Source organism: Cornus florida, unplaced genomic scaffold (assembly GCF_030987335.1).
Source record: "Cornus florida cultivar Cherokee Brave unplaced genomic scaffold, ASM3098733v1 CherokeeBrave_3.0.0_Hap2_Chr02, whole genome shotgun sequence".
In the NCBI taxonomy this organism is placed as follows: Eukaryota; Viridiplantae; Streptophyta; class Magnoliopsida; order Cornales; family Cornaceae; genus Cornus; species Cornus florida.
The window spans coordinates 27,730,755-27,750,859 of NW_026775572.1; the positions used below are offsets into that span (position 1 = coordinate 27,730,755).

Below are 20,105 nucleotides of genomic sequence, written 5' to 3' on the forward strand. Positions count from 1 at the left end.
TCATCAAAACAGGAGACGACTGATGTTGGATTTGTTGTTACAGTTTATAAGCAGGGAGTAATAATGAACAAAGTTACAGTTTAGAAGCAGGTAGTAATAATGAACAAATCCCATTATTTCCGCTAAAATATATCTTGGATTTATAATGAGAATGCCTTAAAAAAAAAAATTAAGTAGATAAAAAATTGCAAGTACGTGAAAAAAATATGATTATTGTATAAAAAGTATAATTACAAATTTGACAAATGTAACAGAAAAGTAACACAATTTGACAAACAAGAGAGAAGGTTAATATATATTGACAAAATATCATAATAGATTATTTTAATTAACAACTGGTTTAACAAAGACTAAACTTACGTAAAGTAACGACCTGGGAACGCTCATGTCCCAGGTTCGAACTCGTCCAATCGTCATTATAACTCTCGACTGAAATTGTTATTGAGGTGTAGGGTTGTCGACAGCATCCCCATTTTGTAATCTGGGGTCCTGTCCAGATGAGTTCCGGTGCCAGGAAAAAAAAAAAAAAAAAACTAAACTTACCAAGCAAGAGGTATGCATTAAAATTTTCGTCTAGTATAATTATTAAGATTTTAAGATAATTATACCATAGATCCAAATTAAATAATGCAGGCACATAAAAGGAATAATGAAAAAGTAGAGAATTATCCAATTGCACGACACAATGGGAGAGAAAAAAAATAAAAATCACAAATAAATGACTAGATGGAATAGAAACTATTACCCTAATTTGCAATTATCTTATATATATACAAGGCAAATAAATAAAACCGACTACACAAGCATAATAAAGCTAGTTCATTAAAAACCATTCATCCAACTTTCTGACCATTTTATTAACACAAAAATATAATTTTCTTTTGCAATTTACAAAGTTGGAAGGCTCAATTTTCAACTCATTTCAAACAATAAATGATAGTTAGTGGGCCTAATTGTTGACTAATGAACTTTCACAACGAATGAATAGCAATTAAAGGTTTGGTTGGTGTGGTTGAGTCTCGCAAAAGAGCAATTAATTTGTTTGTTGTGAACTATCATTATATAGCCACTTTAGGTGGAATTTATAACCATTGACAACACAAAGAGTAATGATATTTAGAGAATTATTTATTTGATCCATGAATGTAATTAAAGGAATTTTATTTTCTCGATGTAGTGGATAAGTTTAATTATGAAATAAATCTATTGTTATAAGGAGATTTTGTCTCACATCAAATTCGGATAAAAAAATATAAAAATATAAATAGGTGGACATGCAATACTTCCCAATAATTTAAGTTTTTGGATAAATAGACAAACACTCACCCGTTATCACATCAAGCGTCTAATCCTAAGGCGTCTGGACTCACCCGTTATCACATCAAGCGCCTAATCTTGAGGCGTCTGGGTTGTTGCAACTGGGTAGATAGGGTGGCCCGACTGTAATGAAAATTTGTTCCACATCAAATTCAGATGAAAAAATGTATAAGTATAAAAGATAGGTACGCAACAATACCATCCAATATAACTTAAGCTTCTCTAGATCAGCTTCGGATGAAACATACATATATGTATATATATATGTGTGTGTGTTTGTGTGTTGTATATATTACACATATCTTCTGTTTTTGTCTTTGATTTACTGGGTTGGATGTGAAGATTAACAATATAAAAAATTATAAAAAAATCAGTATATTACACATATCTTCTGTTTTTGTCTTTGATTTACTGGGTTTGTTTTTGTCTTTGATTTACTGGGTTGGATGTGAAGATTAACAATATAAAAAATCAGAAAACGCAAATAGAAAGCATGGATCAAATACATATATAAAATAATAATAATAATAATCCAGTAACTTAGTTGGTAAAACACTAATTTTCTCGAACCTAAGCAAACACTAATACAACACGCAAAAATACAAGTACACATAAATCATAAATCACCGATGCATCAATTCATCGGACACCGGAGTCCGGCCCCGGCATTCAAAAAGTAAAAACCCTTCCATTAATCTGAAATTACATCCATGACCTATATACCTAAGCTTTAAAAAAACTCATCACATTCGAGACATCCCCCATTTTAGTCCTTAAACAACATAATCTGTGAGTATTTTTTAGTCCAAACTAGTCAATTACATCTGCCACAGGTTTGAGGAACCATCTGGGCTAGCTCTTCGATAACATCGACAACATCGGTCGTATCGAGGGTAAGAAGGTAAATTACCGTATTTATGTCTCTGTAACTCTTTCCCATACCCTTTCTGTTTTACTATTTTGTCACAATTGACTGAAACAGGGGAAAAAGCAGAGAAAATGCCAATTTAAAACTCAAAACAATAAATCAAACAATACACAGGCACACACACACACACAGTTATATGCGTGTGTATATGTAATTAGGGTTTTTAATTTTTGGCCACTACTACTAATTAATGGAGGCACAAGTGCTTCCAAAAGTGCTTTCCCGCCACTTGTAACATACGAAACCAGACCCCCAAAACAAAACCCCTCCCATTCTTTCCTTAACGGCCGTTTTCTGGAAGCACTTAATGGTTCTTGAAAGTGTTGCGATTGTTTCCAAATCGACTCAACACTACAGACCCTGCTTTCAATAGTTTACTTAGATATATATATCGATGTGTATCTATACATATCTGTCTATATATAGAAGTGAAGATGAGGCAGGCGAGTGTGTTGATTGCGAACCAAAGTGCGGTGAATTCGGCCGATTTAGAAGGGCAAATGAATCCAGGTAAGATAATGTTGCTGAGGTCATTTACTTAATGTGCATTGCTTTCTCTCTCTATATCTAATAATGCGTGTATAGACGATCTTGGTTTGATATATACACACACATATAGAGAGAGAACAGAGTGCGAGTGAGAAATGGAATCGCTTATAAATAAAGAGATAGAGTGAGAAAGGCTGCTTCAGAGTTTGTGTAAGAGAAAGAGGAAAGGGCCTGTCTAGAGAGAGAGAGAGAGAGAGAGAGAGAGAGTGCCTTCAGAGTTTGTGTTAGAGCAAGAGGAAGAGGAAAGCGGCTGCCTACACACACACACACACTACACACACAGAGGGAACCTTGGAACAGAGAGAAGGTATACGTTGTTCTGTTTTTTTTTTCTTTTATCTTTATAGTTATGTCTCATTTTTCTTTCTTTATAGATTCCAGATATCTAGACCTAGTTATGTTGATTTAAGTGAATGAGATTTTTTAGGTCTCTCTTTTTCACTGTTTGATCAGTGAGGGTTCCATACATATGTATGTGTGTGTGTGTGTGTACATACAGATGGAGAGTGAGATCCTTGGAATAGAGAGAAGGTATATGTTGTTCTGTTTGTTTTTTCTTCTTCTTCATATACAGGTCTTATTTTTCTTTCTTTCTAGTTTATAAGTATCTAGACCTAGTTATGTTGATTTAATTGAACTAGAATGATTATGTCGTCCTTTTTCACAGTTTGATCAGAGAAAGTGTTCCATATATTTGAATATGTATACAGAGTTGTAGTTAATGAAAAATCGATGATCAATTTAGATAATGGTCCAAAGATCTAATTACTGACAGGCACAGAGAGAGGAGGGGGATAGATAAAGATGGATGATAAGTTAAAAGAATGGTTGAAATTGAACTCAATGCAAATTTTCAATTCAATCAATTATGTGTTTTATATGTACATATGTATGTATAGAGAGAGACATATATATATATATAGAGAGAGAGAGAGAGTGAGAGGAGGGAAAGGGGAGAGAGAGTCTTCTTTTGGTCTTTTTATTTCCCATGCAGTAGTATATGTAACTGCATCAATTTAATTAGCGTAAACTGTAACCCTAGAGATACGCTCTTCTTGTTTATGCCTTCCTTTTTTTCTGTTCCCTTTCTTTCTCTACAGAGCATCTGGATAAAGAAAACAAAAAATAGCAATAGTTAGTAGAGAAAAGCTATTGTTGGTTTCCCTTTCATCCCACATGCAGAAAGATAGTAAAATCATTTTTCAAGGAATTAACAGAGACCTCTTTCTCCCTCCTCCTTTCCATTTCCTTCCCATTTGTAAATAAAAAATGGGCAAAGCCTTTTCTTCCTATACCATTCTTTACAACTCCTTTAGTGCAAGCACAATTTTGTTTTTCACGTGTGAAGGACTAGCATGCTGGTTTTATGGATGAGAATTATCATTTCTCCTTTTTTTTGAACACGTGATAATATTTGCTTGACTTGAGGTAGTGTTTGATACATGTATATAATTATATATGTGGTTGTGTGCCATTTTTTCCTTTTTATATATAAATAGAGAGAGAGAGAGAGAGAGAGAGAGAGAGAGAGAGAGAGCCATTCATAATGGAAATATGGATGGTCAGTTCAAAGACGGGTTGAAAAATCAGATTACTCAGTCACACATATACCTTCACAAAATGCAACACACACAGAGAAAGGGAATTGATGGGTGGATCATCAGTTCAAGAAATGTTTGGATTGAATTGCATGTAAATAGAAGACTGTGGGGCAAGTTGGAACTGAGAGAGAGAGAGAGAGAGTACGTATCTGGTATGGAAAGAGAGGTATGTCTTTTTTTCTAGTTTTAGTTTTCACTCACGCAGAACTGAATTATTCATATTGATTAAGAATTGTTTGTTCGTTTACGTATATGCACACATTGATTCTGCTTCAATCATAGATGAAAAAGTACAATTATGTTTGTCAATCATGTTTTTTCAGAGTTTACTTGTGGATTTGTATTTTTCGTACAAGTTACAACACATAAATGCACACTTATGCGTGATATATACGTACAGTCATACAGTGTGTGAGTACGTGCATTCATGCGCAGAAGGTAGATATATTTGTATATGAACATGTTTGTATATAAATATATTTATGTACAGAGAGGTATTGGAAATCAGTTTTTTTAAGAAATAAATGGTGTTAAAAAGTTGTACTAAATTAATATGCTTATGAAGTTTTTACTTCTCGTCTTTTTATTGTAAATCTTGATTTGTATTTTCTCTAGATGTGAAGGACAACTTGTGTCATTGTTCTCCTTACTCGCTTGGCAATATTTGAAGATTACCGAGTCTTTCTTTGTGCATCAAATTTTTAACTAAAGCAACGGTTGCTGTAAATGGTCGCTGAATAAGGATGTACTCACAAGGTAGCGACTATTAGAATCTGACTAAAATGTAATAATACGTACCAAAATCCAATGAATTTTTAATGAATTTTGTTGAATTTAAAAAGATGCTTTAATGCAGGTAATGGATTTTATATTAAATTTAAGTCCCTGTCAGTAATAAAATCTTACTAATTTTGACCTTGCACTTATTTTTTCCCTCACAATTGCACTGACATGGAAATGTATAAATGTTATTAATTAAAGGATGTTCAAACAACATCTCCGAAAGATTCAGAACAAGATCTCTCTCCAGATCTTAAATCAATAACAAATTTAGGGAAAATTTAACCTAAATGAAGTGAAATATGAAATACCGATTGAAAGAAATGTCCCAAGCTCTTGATTCGGGATCTTATGCATTGTAAGTTTTGGAGATTAGACTTACATATCTTTTTCTTTTTTGGGAGAGGATGGGGGCTGGTATTTTGGGAGAAAATTAGAAGATGGGAAATATATGGTAGTTATATATCACTTTCTGAAACAATAGTTATTGGACTTGACGTCCATTATGGTGCTATTATGGTATTTTACGGACCATTACGACAAGAAATGGTATCCCCTGTTGGCCATTAAGGCCATAAATTTCGCATATTGCTACTTGGCAATACGGTTATATACCTTTTATTTTCATGTTCGTTAAAACCACGCAATGCATATTTTTCTACTAAAATAATATTTTTGTAAGCTGTTCCGCAAGGATTCCTACATGGATGTAGATTTTGTTTCATTTTCCTGTTTTATGATATGGATTTTGAATCAGCCTCTTCATACATCTGCATCATTTAAACCCGCATCGCTCATATTATAAGTATTCAGCATGCATATTCTGGTCCCTGTTAAGGATTTAGCCAAAAAAAAGGTGGGCTCTTTGTTTCCTTTCTTCTCTTTCTATATTTTGATTTTTTGATTTTGGAAATCTGTAACACATTACTTGATATTATGCCAACAGTTCTTTTGTTCAGATGGGTATAGTACTATTTTATTGTTTCCTGCCACACTTTCTGGATTAGTATGTCTTTGCAGCATTATTATACTTTTGTAGTTTGTTACAACTTTTGATTATGAATGTTATTGGTTTCGGTAATACATTTCACACAAATCATTGTGGTATTTTTATTTATGTTGTATGATGCATAATTTGTTTGGATCTGCCATTAAAATATATATCTTATTTGTTGCATTTCATATTTGTTATTCTTTGTTCTTTTCGTTGCTAGTTTGCACCATTTATGTTTTCTACCCTTCCAGGTATATGGTTCATGTTGCTTTTTATTTGTCCTCGTGTGTATTTATGTATATGTAGTTTAATTTTATGAACAATTATCAAAGATGGAAAAGTAGGATTCTTTTCAGAGATCTTATTTCCACTCATCCATTGGTTCCCATGATATCTTCTTGTATGGAAAACAATAAATGAATGTTTGCATTATTCAATTTATGGTAGTTTTGGGTGATCCAAGATTAAGATTTGGAGAAAGATATATGTGACATTTCAGATTAAATATTGCTTGTAAAGTTCAATCCCTCTTTATATAGAGGTATCAGATGATGAACTACCTCTGAAAATGGGGTATCACTTTAAGTGTTCCTTATTGTCTGTCTCTTTCCCTGTGGTTTTTCTCTATATCTCCGTCTCATCTTTAAGACCTGTGTAGTTCTGTTTCTGTTGTAAAATATATGTCTTGTTTCTTTGAGTAATAATAATCATGGCTATCGGATTTCAGTCCTGGGCTTCTCTAGGAGAATTATTGATGTCTAAGTTTGCATTATTTCATTAAGTTTCAGTTCTTATTTTTTCTTTTGGGAATGAATAAAAGAAACCTATATCTTCTATGTGGAAAGCAACATAATTGAATGTAATACTTTCAATTCTATGGGTATTTGTGATGGTTACATTTATTATTCCATCATGTTGACTTATTTAGCTACATTTTATGAACTTCATTCCACCTTTTTAACTTTTCCATTCTTACTGTTTTTGCTATGGCTTAATTTCTTTGCCCCTTGCTTGCTGAGCAAGTCAAGTATGGATAGTTCGGCTGTCGGCATGCAAGATACCCTGCTGCTTCCGGCCTTAGTGGTGCATATAGAGTTGATAGCTACTGTCAGATGATATGCATTAGAGAGTGTTTCTGGATGGGAATGTTTTGATCTATTCTGCTTCCTTTTTACCAATACCATGGCAAGCATGGGGAAGAGAAGAAATGAATTTTCGTATGTCCTAGGAGTTTTATGCACTTTGTCCTTGTTTAATCTCTCTCGATATATAATTTAATCTCCCCATTTACATGGGAATAAGGCAAGAATGATGATGATGGATGATGCTATATAATTTAATCTCATATTTTCTGAATTTTTTTTTTTTGCTTCTTTTACATCTTTGAATCTCATAAATATTCTATTTATCTTATCTGTGTGTTATTTTCTCTTCCATTGTTTGCCTTCAATTTTCCCTTCTAGTGCTTCAGCTAGGAGTTTGAGTAACCATTATCATTTAGGCATGGTAACTTCAATTGCTTAGCATAGAAAAATTAATGGTTATGAATTACCTATGGTAGATCATTTCCTCTCAACTTATGTTCATAGCTGATATAGATATTTTTTGCAGTTTGGTTCGTTTTGTCTTGGAACCTGTAAATTTCATTGTGTTTATGCAGTCATTGTTGAGTTGTTTATGCAAATCTGCTTCTTGCAGCTCCATTTCTGTATGGAAATGGATTATATAACTTCACTATAGGTGGAGTATGACAAGTCAAAATAGGGCTACATACATATACATTTACATATGCATATGCATATGCATTGATCAATACGTATATAAACTATTACATTAACTTGCATCTATATATATATATATATCCATATCATAGTCAGAACTCAGGTGTCCAGTGTCCATTATATTAATGTGTCTTCGCTCTATTTCCCTACCCTGTGGCCTTGTTGAACTAAAGGTGTGTTTTGCATTTTCCTTTTGTTTGCTTTCTTTCTTCCCCTCCCCTTGTTATAATTCTTCATTATTTTCTTTTTGGAAACATAGGACTGTAATCCGAGGCTCTGATAGAGAATTGCATAAGGTCAGTGATCTAGACCTAGAGGTAACGACTTTTTGAATTTAACTGAATTCTAAATTCAAATTTAAACTTAATAACTAACTCTATTTAATCAACCATGTGATAATAAAACTAAAGCAGTATAGAATAGAAAGATGGTGACATAATTTTTGTGTGGAAAACCACGAGACATAGTCCAGGCAATCACTATGAGAAAGACATATTACAACCTAGGTTAATAGTTTCCCAAACCCTGGAAAACCCTAGTTACCTCTTGATGCAAATTGATGCCAAACTTGACACTCAAGTCTTCAGGCCGTTCATCATGTGTGTCAACAAACTTCGCTCCTCACGAATCTGCTTCTTGAACCAGTGATTTGATCTCAATCACTAGTTGTCCAAGTCAATCTCTAAAGAATGGATTGACGTAGATGTAGAACTAGCTTGTTATAGCTCCACAACAATTGTTGTCATCACGCTTGAATTATATTCACCAACTAATGCAGATGATGAATGTAAAAAGAAAAATATGCACTCTAAAACTCACAAAATATGCTCTTTTTTTCAGCTTTCTGTATGTATGATTTGTGCTTGTAATCTGCTGTAGAGTAGTGTATACATAGAAGTATAGAGAGAAAAGGGTCATCAGTGTTCTAATTGGAAAAGGAAACTGCAATTCTGTATAGGTCGATTGATCGAGAAATTGGTTGGTCGATCAAATCAGATTCAGAGTGTTTCAAGCAGATTTATACTTGGAAAATTCTCAATATATCAAGTTTCCAAAACACTTGCATTCATATAAAAAGGAATTTTGTAAATTAAATAACGGAGTCTTAGAAAACCTAATGCATCTATGCATGAATCCTAACATGGTGAGTGAGTGCATCAAATGTGTCAATTTAACTTTTTACCCTTGGTGTAGAAGATTACACATTTACCTTTGAATGTAGCTTATATACCTTCTTGAACTATGAGCAAGAGGTAACAATTAACACTAACTTTTGAAATTTCTAACTAAACTGGAAAGGAAAAACAAAAGTTAAAGGTTCCTGGTTTTGATCTATGAAATATGCCAACAGAAGTCCTATTAACCTAACACCTTTCCTTATGTTTCCTGTCAACTTTAAATAGCACGATTGTAGCTTGCAATTTGCCATGCTGTTTCGTCTCGTTTACTGCTCCTTGCTGAATCTTTCCATTTATGATTTTATCTTATGCTGTCTACATCTGTTCCTCATGATACTTCTTTGTATCTCTTATAACTTCTGTTCATCTTATTCTCATGTTTTCCTTTTATGATCATCCTCTTCTTCTTGGAATGATTTTGATTACGGAGATTTTAAGTTGATACTATTAGGTACTTAGCAAAAATAGTCCTTATGAATTAGGCATGACAAATCATCTTCCTTCCACATATGGTTATCTCTAAGTTTTAGTTTATGCAGTAGATTTCTTATAATTTGGAATTTTCACATATCATCCTCTATAGATATTGTAACATTCTGCTATAGATTCTAATTGTTGAATGTTCAGTATTTTCGAAGTCACAGTTCTTCTAAATTGAATAATATATATAATGAAGAGGGTAACTATCTCCAAATTTGGCTTCTTGCATGTCCCATTTCCGAGAGTGAAATATTTAACTCCACTACAAGGCTGTCTGAACACATTGATCAATCCAAACGCGGCAACTGGCTGTTCATTGGATGACATTTTCTCGTTTTCCTTTTCATTCAACTCAGTAAAATTGAATAAATCATCCTCTCTGGAATTAGTGTATGGTTTTGTTCTGAATATTTTTATCCCCAAATGCCATTATGTTGTCTCTCATGGACCCTTTCCTTCTCATCTAATATCTGTTGGACTTGATTATCCGACAGTCCAAAGCAGGAATATTGGGATGGGAATGCCTAAAGGACCCTTACATTTTAAATTGGTGTTATTCATCATTTTTTCGATGCCACTCCATCCTTATGTACACCAGTATATACTCTGAATTAATATAAGGCTGGCTTCAGGGAATGAACTTAAAAAAAAGTACTAGCATATCTTCTCAATACAAACTTAAGTTGTTAAATTCTTCATGAGTGAGAAGTGAGAACAAAAAATGTGTATAAAAATATGTACGAGTGAGAAGTCTCAAGAATAGATGCTGTATCTGTCAGACCTTTTTCTTTTAGTTAGATGTTAGGAATGGGGTTGGAATAAACGTGGTTTTCAACAGATATTGTTGTCTTAATTGTCTTGTATTAAATGAGTGGTTGTATCAGTTTAATGCATTAAGTAGGTTGATAGGTTATCTCCAAGGTCAAGTTAAAGAAGGCTAAAGCAAGCTGAATGGAGGGTAGCTATCAGTGTTCCGGTCAGCAAAATATACTGCATAATTGTGCTTTGGAAATTTCCATATTTCCATACATAAGGCAACCGTCACATGCTTTTCTAATGTACTAAAAACATTTATTGATGATCTAGTGAATAGCCTCAGTCCAAACAAACTAATGTGTATAACAGTATGAATCTCCAACAAATATTAAGAAGGCTATGGTCTGAAACTTTTGCAATAAGCCTCTGAAGAGTTGTACATATATATATTCCTGTGGTTTAATTTTTTGTTGTCTGCATTTCTTTTCATCATTTGCATGTGTACCTTGTATGGTTGTTGGTCATCTAATTGTTGTACATGCTTCCCTTTTTTGTGTAATAATGCGGTCAGTTTTGTTAATTATTTGTGTTCATACGCCTCTTTCCTTTTTTTCCCATTTTTGACCAGATTTGTTGTTGTAGGAATGGGGAAAAAGAGAACACAAGCTAAATCAAAAAATTCAAGTGCTGATGCTAATAGAGCAGATCCTAATATTGAAGTGGCCACAAAACAGAACCAAAAGCGAATAAGCTCTGAGAGCATTGACAATGTTGGTTCTCGGAAAATGCCAAAGCGAGCTACTTCCTGCATTGATTATAAGCATAAGTCAGTGCGCTTGTCTGAAAAATCTATGGTCGTTGGAACTAAAAAGGAACAAGCAGTGGAAGATGAATTAGAAGCTATAAGTTTGACAACTAGTGGGGATGATTCGCGGCCAAATAGAAGATTGACAGATTTTATCTTCCATGATGCAAATGGAACACCACAGCCTGTAGAAATGTTGGAAGTGAGTGATATATTTGTTTCTGGTCTCATCTTACCCTTGGAGGAAAGTTCTGACAAGGAAAAGGAAAAGGGGGTCAGATGCGAAAGCTTTGGACGAATAGAATCTTGGGCTATATCTGGGTATGAAGATGGCTCACCCGTCATATGGATCTCCACAGATATTGCCGATTATGATTGCATTAAGCCTGCCAGTAATTACAAAAACTTGTACGGCCTTTTCTTAGGAAAGGCTCGTGCATGTGTTGAAATCTACAAAAGGCTATCAAAATCTTCTGGAGTCGACTCTGATCTGACTCTTGATGAATTAATTGCAGGAGTTGTGCGGTCAATGAGTGGTAGCAAGCATTTTCCTAGTGGTATGTCAATTAAGGAGTTCATTATTTCACAGGGTGAGTTTATTTTTAATCAATTGATTGGCTTGGAAGAGACTTCCAAGAAAAATGATCAGGTCTTTGGTGAATTGCCTGTGCTTGCTGCTCTTAGGGATGAGAGTAAGAAATATCTGAGTTTTGCACCTGAAAAGAGGAATCCTTCTGGAGGAGTGAAGAATACAAATTTGAAAATTGGGGATGGGGAGAAAGAAAATCAGTCCTGTGAACCCAATCATGCAGACAAGGAAGATGAAGATATGAAATTGGCTCGGTTGTTGCAAGAAAATGAAAACTGGCAATTACTGAGACAGAAGAAAAGGCAGCGTCCAGTGACTTCAACAAACCAATGTTACATCAAGATTAATGAAGATGAGATTGCAAATGATTATCCACTTCCTGCATTTTACAAAACTGCAGTTCTAGAAACTGATGAGTACATTATCTTTGACAGCGATATAGATACAACCAATCCTGATGAACTTCCTCGGAGCATGCTCCATAACTGGTCGCTTTACAATTCGGACTCTCGGTTGGTTTCTTTGGAGCTTCTCCCAATGAAACCCTGCGCAGATATTGACGTGACAATTTATGGGTCAGGGATTATGACAGCTGATGATGGAAGTGGATTTTATCTTGATGCTGACTCTAACCTACCTTCTTCTAGTTCTGCTGCAGCACAGAATATGGATGGTATTCCAATTTACTTGAGCGCAATAAAGGAATGGATGATTGAATTTGGAGCATCAATGGTCTTTATTTCAATCCGAACTGATATGGCCTGGTATTGTGCATTGATTGTCATAATAGAAATTTGATAGTAGAGTCATTCTGATTATTTTAGATCTTACTTAATATTTTTTAGTAATTAAGTTATTATAGATCTTTCTTTTTAATAATTAATTTTTAATATTTTGTATTTCCTAATACCTATTTAGTTCTATACATTATTGGTTTCCTCCATTCACAATCTAGAATAGACCCTTGCTTCTTGTTCAAAATCTACAATGACCTCACCTACTTCCGTGCATACAAGTTACCTATAGATAAAGTAGTTATCTTACTTCCTCTTTTGTTTTCTTATTCTTCTCCGTGGGGATGAGGGGGTGGGATTTGATTTCAGTGGTTAATTAGTAATCTTATTAATGATAAATGCCTCTTCCATGTTGATCGTGATCTGCTCAATCTAAGTTCTTTGCAAATTTTAGCAGTGGAAATGGATAAACATGATGTATGACTTTGTAGTCTTCTTCCTGTCTCTTTAGGTATAGGCTTGGAAAGCCATCAAAGCAGTATGCTCCATGGTATGAACCAGTTTTGAAGACAGCAAGGCTTGCAATTAGCATCATTACATTGCTAAAGGAGCAAAGCCGAGTATCACGACTTTCCTTCTCACATATCATTAAGAGATTATGTGAATTTGACAAGGATCACCCTGCTTACATTTCTTCAAATTCTTCGGTAGTGGAAAGGTATGTGGTAGTTCATGGACAGATTATACTGCAGCAATTTGCAGAGTATCCTGATGATACCATTAGGAAGTGTGCTTTTGTGAGTGGGCTTAATGATAAAATGGAGGAAATGCATCATACCAAGTGGCAAGTGAAGAAAAAACTGGTGCTGAAGAAGGAAGCGAATTTGAATCCAAGAGCAGCAATGGCACCTGTGGTCTCAATGAGGAAGGCAATGCCGGCTACGACAACAAGACTGATAAATAAAATTTGGGGAGAGTTTTATTCAAATTACTTGTCAGAAGATTCAAATCAGAAAGATACTTGTGAAATGAAGGAAGATGAAGAAGTTCAGGAGGAACAGGAAGAAGATGAAGAGGAAAATTTGGAAGAGGTTGAAGAAGAAAAGTCCCTAATTGTTGAAGAAACTGAGAAACCTCAGGTGGCATTAAAACAAACAAAACCATGTTGCTCAAACAACCAGATTAGATGGGATGGGGAGGCGGTAGGAAGAACATGTCACGGTGAGGCTCTTTATAAACAGGCTATTGTTCGTGGAGATGTGGTTACTGTAGGTGGTTCTGTGCTGGTGGAAACAGCCAACTCAGATAAATCTCCCTCCATCTATTTTGTAGAATATATGTTTGAAAACTCAGCAGCAAGAAAAATGGTTCATGGCAGAGTAATGCTGAGAGCATTTCAGACTGTCCTTGGCAACACTGCTAATGAGAGGGAGGTATTTCTAACAAATGATTGTGTGGATTTTGAACTGGGTGATGTTATACAAACTGTGGTTGTGGAAGACCGATTGATAGCTTGGGGTCATCAATATCGCAAGGTGAATGCCAATAATAATAAGATTGACCGGGCAAGAGCAGAGGATAGGAAAAGTAGAGGATTGCCCATGGAATACTTTTGTAAATGCTTGTACTGGCCTGAGAAAGGTGCTTTCTTTTGTCTTCAAACTAATTCAATGGGCCTTGGTACTGGGATTTGCCACTCTTGCAAAATAAAGAAAATGGAAAGAGAGAATAAGGCCTTGAAGGTGAATTCTTCCATGACTGGTTTTACACACAATGGAATTGAGTACTGTGTTCATGACTTTGTCTATCTAGGTCCTCATCACTTTGCAGCAGATGAGAAGGATAATGAAACTTTTAAGAGTGGGAGGAACGTGGGGCTGAAAGCTTATGTTGTTTGTCATTTGCTGGAGATTGAAGTGGATAAGGATGCTAAAAAAGCCGATTCTGAAACAATGGGTGTTAAAGTTAGGAGGTTTTTCAGACCAGAGGACATTTCTGCAGAGAAAGCATACCATTCTGACATAAGAGAGGTAACATATTAAAAATAACCATTCTTGCTTTCCTCGATTTTCTTTTTGCTAATAGCACCTTTCAATTGAATTTGCAGGTTTATTACAGTGAACAAATACTTTCGGTGCCTATAATAGCTGTAGAAGGGAAGTGTGAGGTTAGAAGAAAGCAAGATCTTCCACCTTTGCATCCTGCAACTTTTGAGCATATTTTCTTTTGTGAACATTTGTTTGACCCCAATAATGGAGCTATCAAACAGGTAGTTTATCCTTTTTCCTTGTCCAACAACTGTGATAATTCCCCTTGTGCTTTCTTTACTCTGTTTGTTGGGTTAATAAATGAATGGAAATCTTTGTGAGGTTTGTTTTTGTTCTCTAATAGGATATTCTTTTTTTCCCCCTCTTAATAAACACTGTGATTCTTTTTCCTATTGGATTGCATTTTCATCTTTTAAAGTCTGTAGTTGCCATTTTCATCGACAGTTGCCAGCTCACATTAAATTAAGTCCCTCAAAAGAATGGGTGGTAGACGTTACTGTTAATAGAAAGAAAAAGGGGAAGATGAAAGAAGGAGAAAATGGTTTTGATGCTATTGACAGACAAGAGGATGCATCTCAGACAAATCGCCTGGCCACACTTGACATTTTTGCCGGTTGTGGCGGCTTATCTGAAGGTTTACAGCAATCAGGTAAGCTTTATTTATTTATGTTAAATTTTGTTTCATCAGCTTTATATTTAGTGTGGAAGTTCTACCCATCCATTGGTATAATATTTGCAGGTGTGTCACTTACCAAGTGGGCAATTGAATATGAAGATGCTGCAGGCGAAGCTTTTGGCCTCAATCATCCAGAGGCATTGACATTCATTAATAATTGCAATGTGATTTTAAGGTGGATATTTGCCCAATTTTGTACTTGCATTGACATTAGTTAAAATTGCATTGTTGTCCAGAGGCAGTTGTTTTTTCATATTAAGTATAGTCATACCATGTCCTGTTTAATTATTATTATTATTATAAAAAAAATAAATAAAAAAAAAAACAAACAAAAGGAATCCTGTTTCCAAAATTTGTGCTTGGTAGAAATTGGTAAACTAGGCCTTTCCTTGTTATTTCATATCATTTTTTCAATTATTTTTTATGAGAGGATTCTATTTTATGCCTACGAAGTATGATCCCTAGTTTAAGTAATAAAATTAATGCAGTGCTGTCTTAAATGAATTAACGTGCAGGGCTATCATGACAGCATGTGGGGATGCAGATGAATGTATTTCCACTTCTGATGCTGCTGAATTAGCTGCAAAGCTTGATGAGAAGGAGATCAATAATTTGCCTCGGCCTGGGCAAGTTGATTTTATCAATGGAGGTCCTCCATGTCAGGTATGCACAGAATCAATTTCGTCCTTAGACCTAGGTAAGCCTTCAACACAACACATTCAACTTTGGGTTTGTTGACTTGTTCTCAGTGAAGTTTCTCACCCATTGATGCAAATAACACCCTTATTTATTTATAGGCATCCACATTCTTAACCAAATGGCTAGGGTCAAAAAAAATGAATGGAACCTTCCGGAACTATGTACAAAATATCTTAGATAATTTGGGCATTTCAGAATATTATCCTGTACTCAACAAGACTTTTAGACACAATTGACACGCAGGCAAGCCATGCTACTCTACTGCTCTCCTAGTAAACCCTTGTGCATCGTTTGTTGCATAACCTTCCTAGTTCCTAAAAAGTGGCAAGATGTGACGTTTTGCTCCTTTTGCTGTTTATAGAATATAATTATCGTAGCAGTTCTAGTAAGCTTGTAATGATGCTACTGAATCTTTACTCTGACGCTGTCTTTCTCTACAGGGATTTTCTGGAATGAATAGGTTTAATCAGAGTACTTGGAGTAAGGTTCAATGTGAAATGATCCTCGCTTTTTTATCTTTTGTTGATTACTTTCGGCCGAAGTTTTTCCTCTTAGAAAATGTGAGGAACTTTGTATCATTCAACAAAGGACAGACCTTCCGGTTAACTCTAGCTTCGCTCCTTGAGATGGGATATCAGGTACATGCAGATTTTGTCGCTTTATTTAAATGAACTTCTCACTCATCAACTAACTATACAAAATTTAACAAGACATCTGTTGGGAAGGGCGTGGTAGTACTACTATCTCAACTTCTTTTCGTCCTAGTTGCTCTGCTGAAGAATAATTTGGAAACTATTAAAGTTGGTTTCTTGCTGGAAGGAGGCTGTTGGTAAATTATGTGTTCCTTGTATGTAAAGGGATCAGAACTGAAAATCAGTGGTAGTTTGTCACATTTTGGTGGTGTTGAGTTAATGAGTTTTCTGTACCTGCAGAATAAAAAAATAAAATTATATAAAGTTTTCCTCTATCATGTGTGATGTAAAATGTGTTTCTTGAGATGACAAGGTTAATTTCCTCCATGCAGATTAATTATTATATTTCTGTGGCAGGTGAGATTCGGTATTTTGGAAGCTGGAGCCTACGGTGTTTCTCAATCTCGTAAACGTGCATTCATATGGGCAGCCTCACCTGAAGAGACTCTCCCTGAATGGCCCGAGCCAATGCATGTCTTTGCCGGTCCAGAGCTTAAGGTTACATTAAATGGAAATACCCAATATGCTGCTGTTCGAAGTACTTCAACTGGTGCCCCTTTCCGCGCAATAACTGTGCGAGATACAATTGCAGATCTTCCATCTGTTAGAAATGGGGCTTCAGCATCAACCATGGAGGTGGGTTTCTTCTCCGGTTCTGATGAAGCTTCTTGTGTTATTATTGTTCTATCCTTTTGTTGACCTTACTATTTTCTTATTTTTGATGCTCAGTACAAAGATGAACCCATTTCTTGGTTCCAAAAGAAAATCCGAGGAGATATGCTGGTGTTAACTGATCATATATCAAAAGAAATGAATGAGCTCAATCTTATTCGGTGCCAGAGAATTCCTAAACGGCCTGGTGCCGATTGGCGTGATCTCCCTGATGAAAAGGTACTTTTATGTTTCTTTCTTTTCTGATATTTAGACTTGAAGGAATATAGTTTTGGATTTAAGATAGCGGCTCACTGATCTCACATCTTTTAGCTCAATTGTAAGGCTACTATATTGTATAATTTTTTTTTAATGAATTTAACGCTTATCACACTTCTTCTATTCTATGTTCCTTGGACTTACTTACCTGCATAGGGTGTGATTGTACGTCTTAAGTGTTGTACCTCTATGAATCCCAAGTCTTTGGAGATGGGAATTTGATTTATATCCTCTTCTAGAGAAGAACTTTTTTTTTTTTTTTTCTTGACCCCAATTCAGTACCAAACAATTATGTTACATAATAGCGTAATATATGATCTTATCATTCTTTAAGAATATACTCGATAAAAATTTAAATTAAATAAGATGATAAAAATTGTTTTCATCAATTTCGAAAGTAAGAAACTCTTCTATGTTATTAGATTGTGCCTTTTCTTCTTTCATCATCACACCTATATCGGTTTGTGTTGGACCAGTTTCGGTTTAATTTTGCTACACCTGCAGGTTAAGTTGTCTACAGGACAAGTGGTTGATCTAATACCCTGGTGCTTGCCTAACACATCCAAAAGGCACAATCAATGGAAGGGCCTGTTTGGAAGGTTGGACTGGGAAGGGAACTTCCCAACTTCTGTTACTGATCCTCAACCGATGGGCAAGGTCGGGATGTGCTTTCACCCTGAACAGGATAGAATACTCACAGTCCGGGAATGTGCTCGATCTCAAGTAAGTCCATTATCAATCTTCAAGTGTATCTCAAACTGGGAGTCATTTGGCATTTGCAAACATATTTGGATGATGTCAACAGGGATTGGAATGAATCAGTATTTCAGAAATTAACTGCAAGAAGCTATGAAAATATTTGGATTCCAATGGTAATGTTGAGAAAAAGAATGCTAGAATCAAGTTAAAGGAAGGGCAAAGCTCAGTGATAGAAAAAATAATAATAATAAAAAAAAATAATAAAAAAAAAATAAAAAAAATCTCCATGCTACTTAGGAACCAATACTTGTGTGATATTGATGAATCATTTGCAATAATTGCAATGTACTTCAATGATTTTGCTATTTGTTTAATAGAACAAAACAATATTGGATAGTCAAGAGTGACAACGGCTGCTTTCTGATCTGTTTAAATTTCTTTTTCATTTCATACATGCAGGGTTTTGCAGATAGCTATAAATTTGCCGGTAACATTCAACACAAGCATAGGCAGGTTGGCAATGCTGTCCCTCCTCCTCTGGCATTTGCACTGGGGAGGAAACTTAAGGAAGCAGTAGAAGGAAAACGCTCAGCGTAGTGGGGCTGCTCTTATGTGCACAGGGATCTTTTGTTTTTGTTGGGTTGATATCTCAAGCCTTATCATTTTTGTAAATCAAACCCTTAAAGATTTTTCTTTTGTAATTCTTTTTGTTGCCTAAGGCAACAATGTCATAGAGTTGGGTATACATAGGAGTTCGCCAAGCATACCGCTCTTTTGTAGTAGAAAAAAAAACAAGGTATGTCATGACCGAATGAAATGGAAGGCAATATCATAGAGCTGGGTATATAGATAGTTCACCAAATATACCATCTTTTGTAGGTACATTTTGACAACTGAAATCCAGGGAATTGAATGAAATCGACATATGTTTCATTTGTGGTTGTCTAATATTTTACGGACACCGTTTTGTATAGTGTGACTAAATGTAATGACCAGAGTCATGCTTAATTAGAGAAATCTCGTCAACTTCTCGGTATGATTTTCTTCTAGTGAAATTTCCTCGACTTGTCGGTATGATTTTCTGGGTGTTTGGAAAACAGGAGTATATTGGCTTTTCCTTTCAACACGAAAGGCTTTCATTGACTTATTTTATTTACAGGGCATGTCAAGGCCAAGCAATGAGCAGGTGAACCCAGACCCTAAGGGATTTTGAACCTGAGTTATTGAGAAAGTTGGTTTTTGCCAAATATGCGTCATATAATTGCTGAATGTAGGGAATTTTAAAGCAAGCTTGGTGAAGAAACCAGTCTACTGAATGTTGGAAATTTTAAAGCAGGCATGTAATTAAACCACTCTTAATACTCATCTATGCTCAAAAGGAGCCTTTATGAAAAAGTTTTTTTTAGTATCATCGAGACATCGACCAGGAAATGTGTGTTCTAATTTCGTTCATCATAATACCTCTTTAAATCACGTTTATCAATGTATCCGAGTTGCATTTACTTGTGTTGCTCCCAATATGTTGGATTTGGGAGCACCAAATCGATTGTATTTATGTTGTGTTGCGTTTGGGAACACTAAATCAAAGGTACTTATGTTACATTTGAGAATACTAAATCAGTACATCGGATTTGAAATAGAAAAATTTTTATTTGACACCGCTTTGTCAGTCCCAAACAAAGCTGAATTTTTTTTCCTTCCACGGTCTCTTTGTAGGTAGGGTCAATAGTCAAGTTCAAGCTCAAGTTCTTAGTTGGATTGAGTAAGAAATCAACTATCTAAGGCACTAGGCTTGGCTTGGTCATGCCCGGGAAATAGATATATAGCATCTTGCCGGAATATACTTCTATAAAAGTGTGCTGGCAAATT

At 35.2% G+C, this 20,105-nt stretch overlaps 1 protein-coding gene across 3 annotated transcripts; it reads left to right on the forward strand.

The window, feature by feature from the left end:
• Window positions 1-2,107: 2,107 nt before the first annotated feature.
• On the forward strand, window positions 2,108-19,647 carry LOC132294449 (DNA (cytosine-5)-methyltransferase 1A-like). Of its 3 annotated transcripts, none has more exons than XM_059792319.1 (12): window positions 2,108-2,218; window positions 11,007-12,522; window positions 13,004-14,522; window positions 14,600-14,761; window positions 14,985-15,189; window positions 15,280-15,391; window positions 15,732-15,879; window positions 16,356-16,553; window positions 16,965-17,243; window positions 17,337-17,498; window positions 18,042-18,260; window positions 18,696-19,647. In XM_059792319.1, exons 2-12 carry the CDS (start codon window positions 11,009-11,011, stop codon window positions 18,831-18,833), a joined length of 4,656 nt encoding a protein of 1,551 aa, XP_059648302.1. In that variant the 5' UTR covers window positions 2,108-2,218; window positions 11,007-11,008; the 3' UTR covers window positions 18,834-19,647. The 3 variants fall into 3 exon arrangements, with proteins under 3 accessions (XP_059648302.1, XP_059648300.1, XP_059648301.1); XM_059792317.1 differs by lacking the exon at window positions 2,108-2,218 and adding an exon at window positions 2,359-2,755; XM_059792318.1 differs by lacking the exon at window positions 2,108-2,218 and adding an exon at window positions 2,844-3,101.
• Window positions 19,648-20,105: the final 458 nt, after the last annotated feature.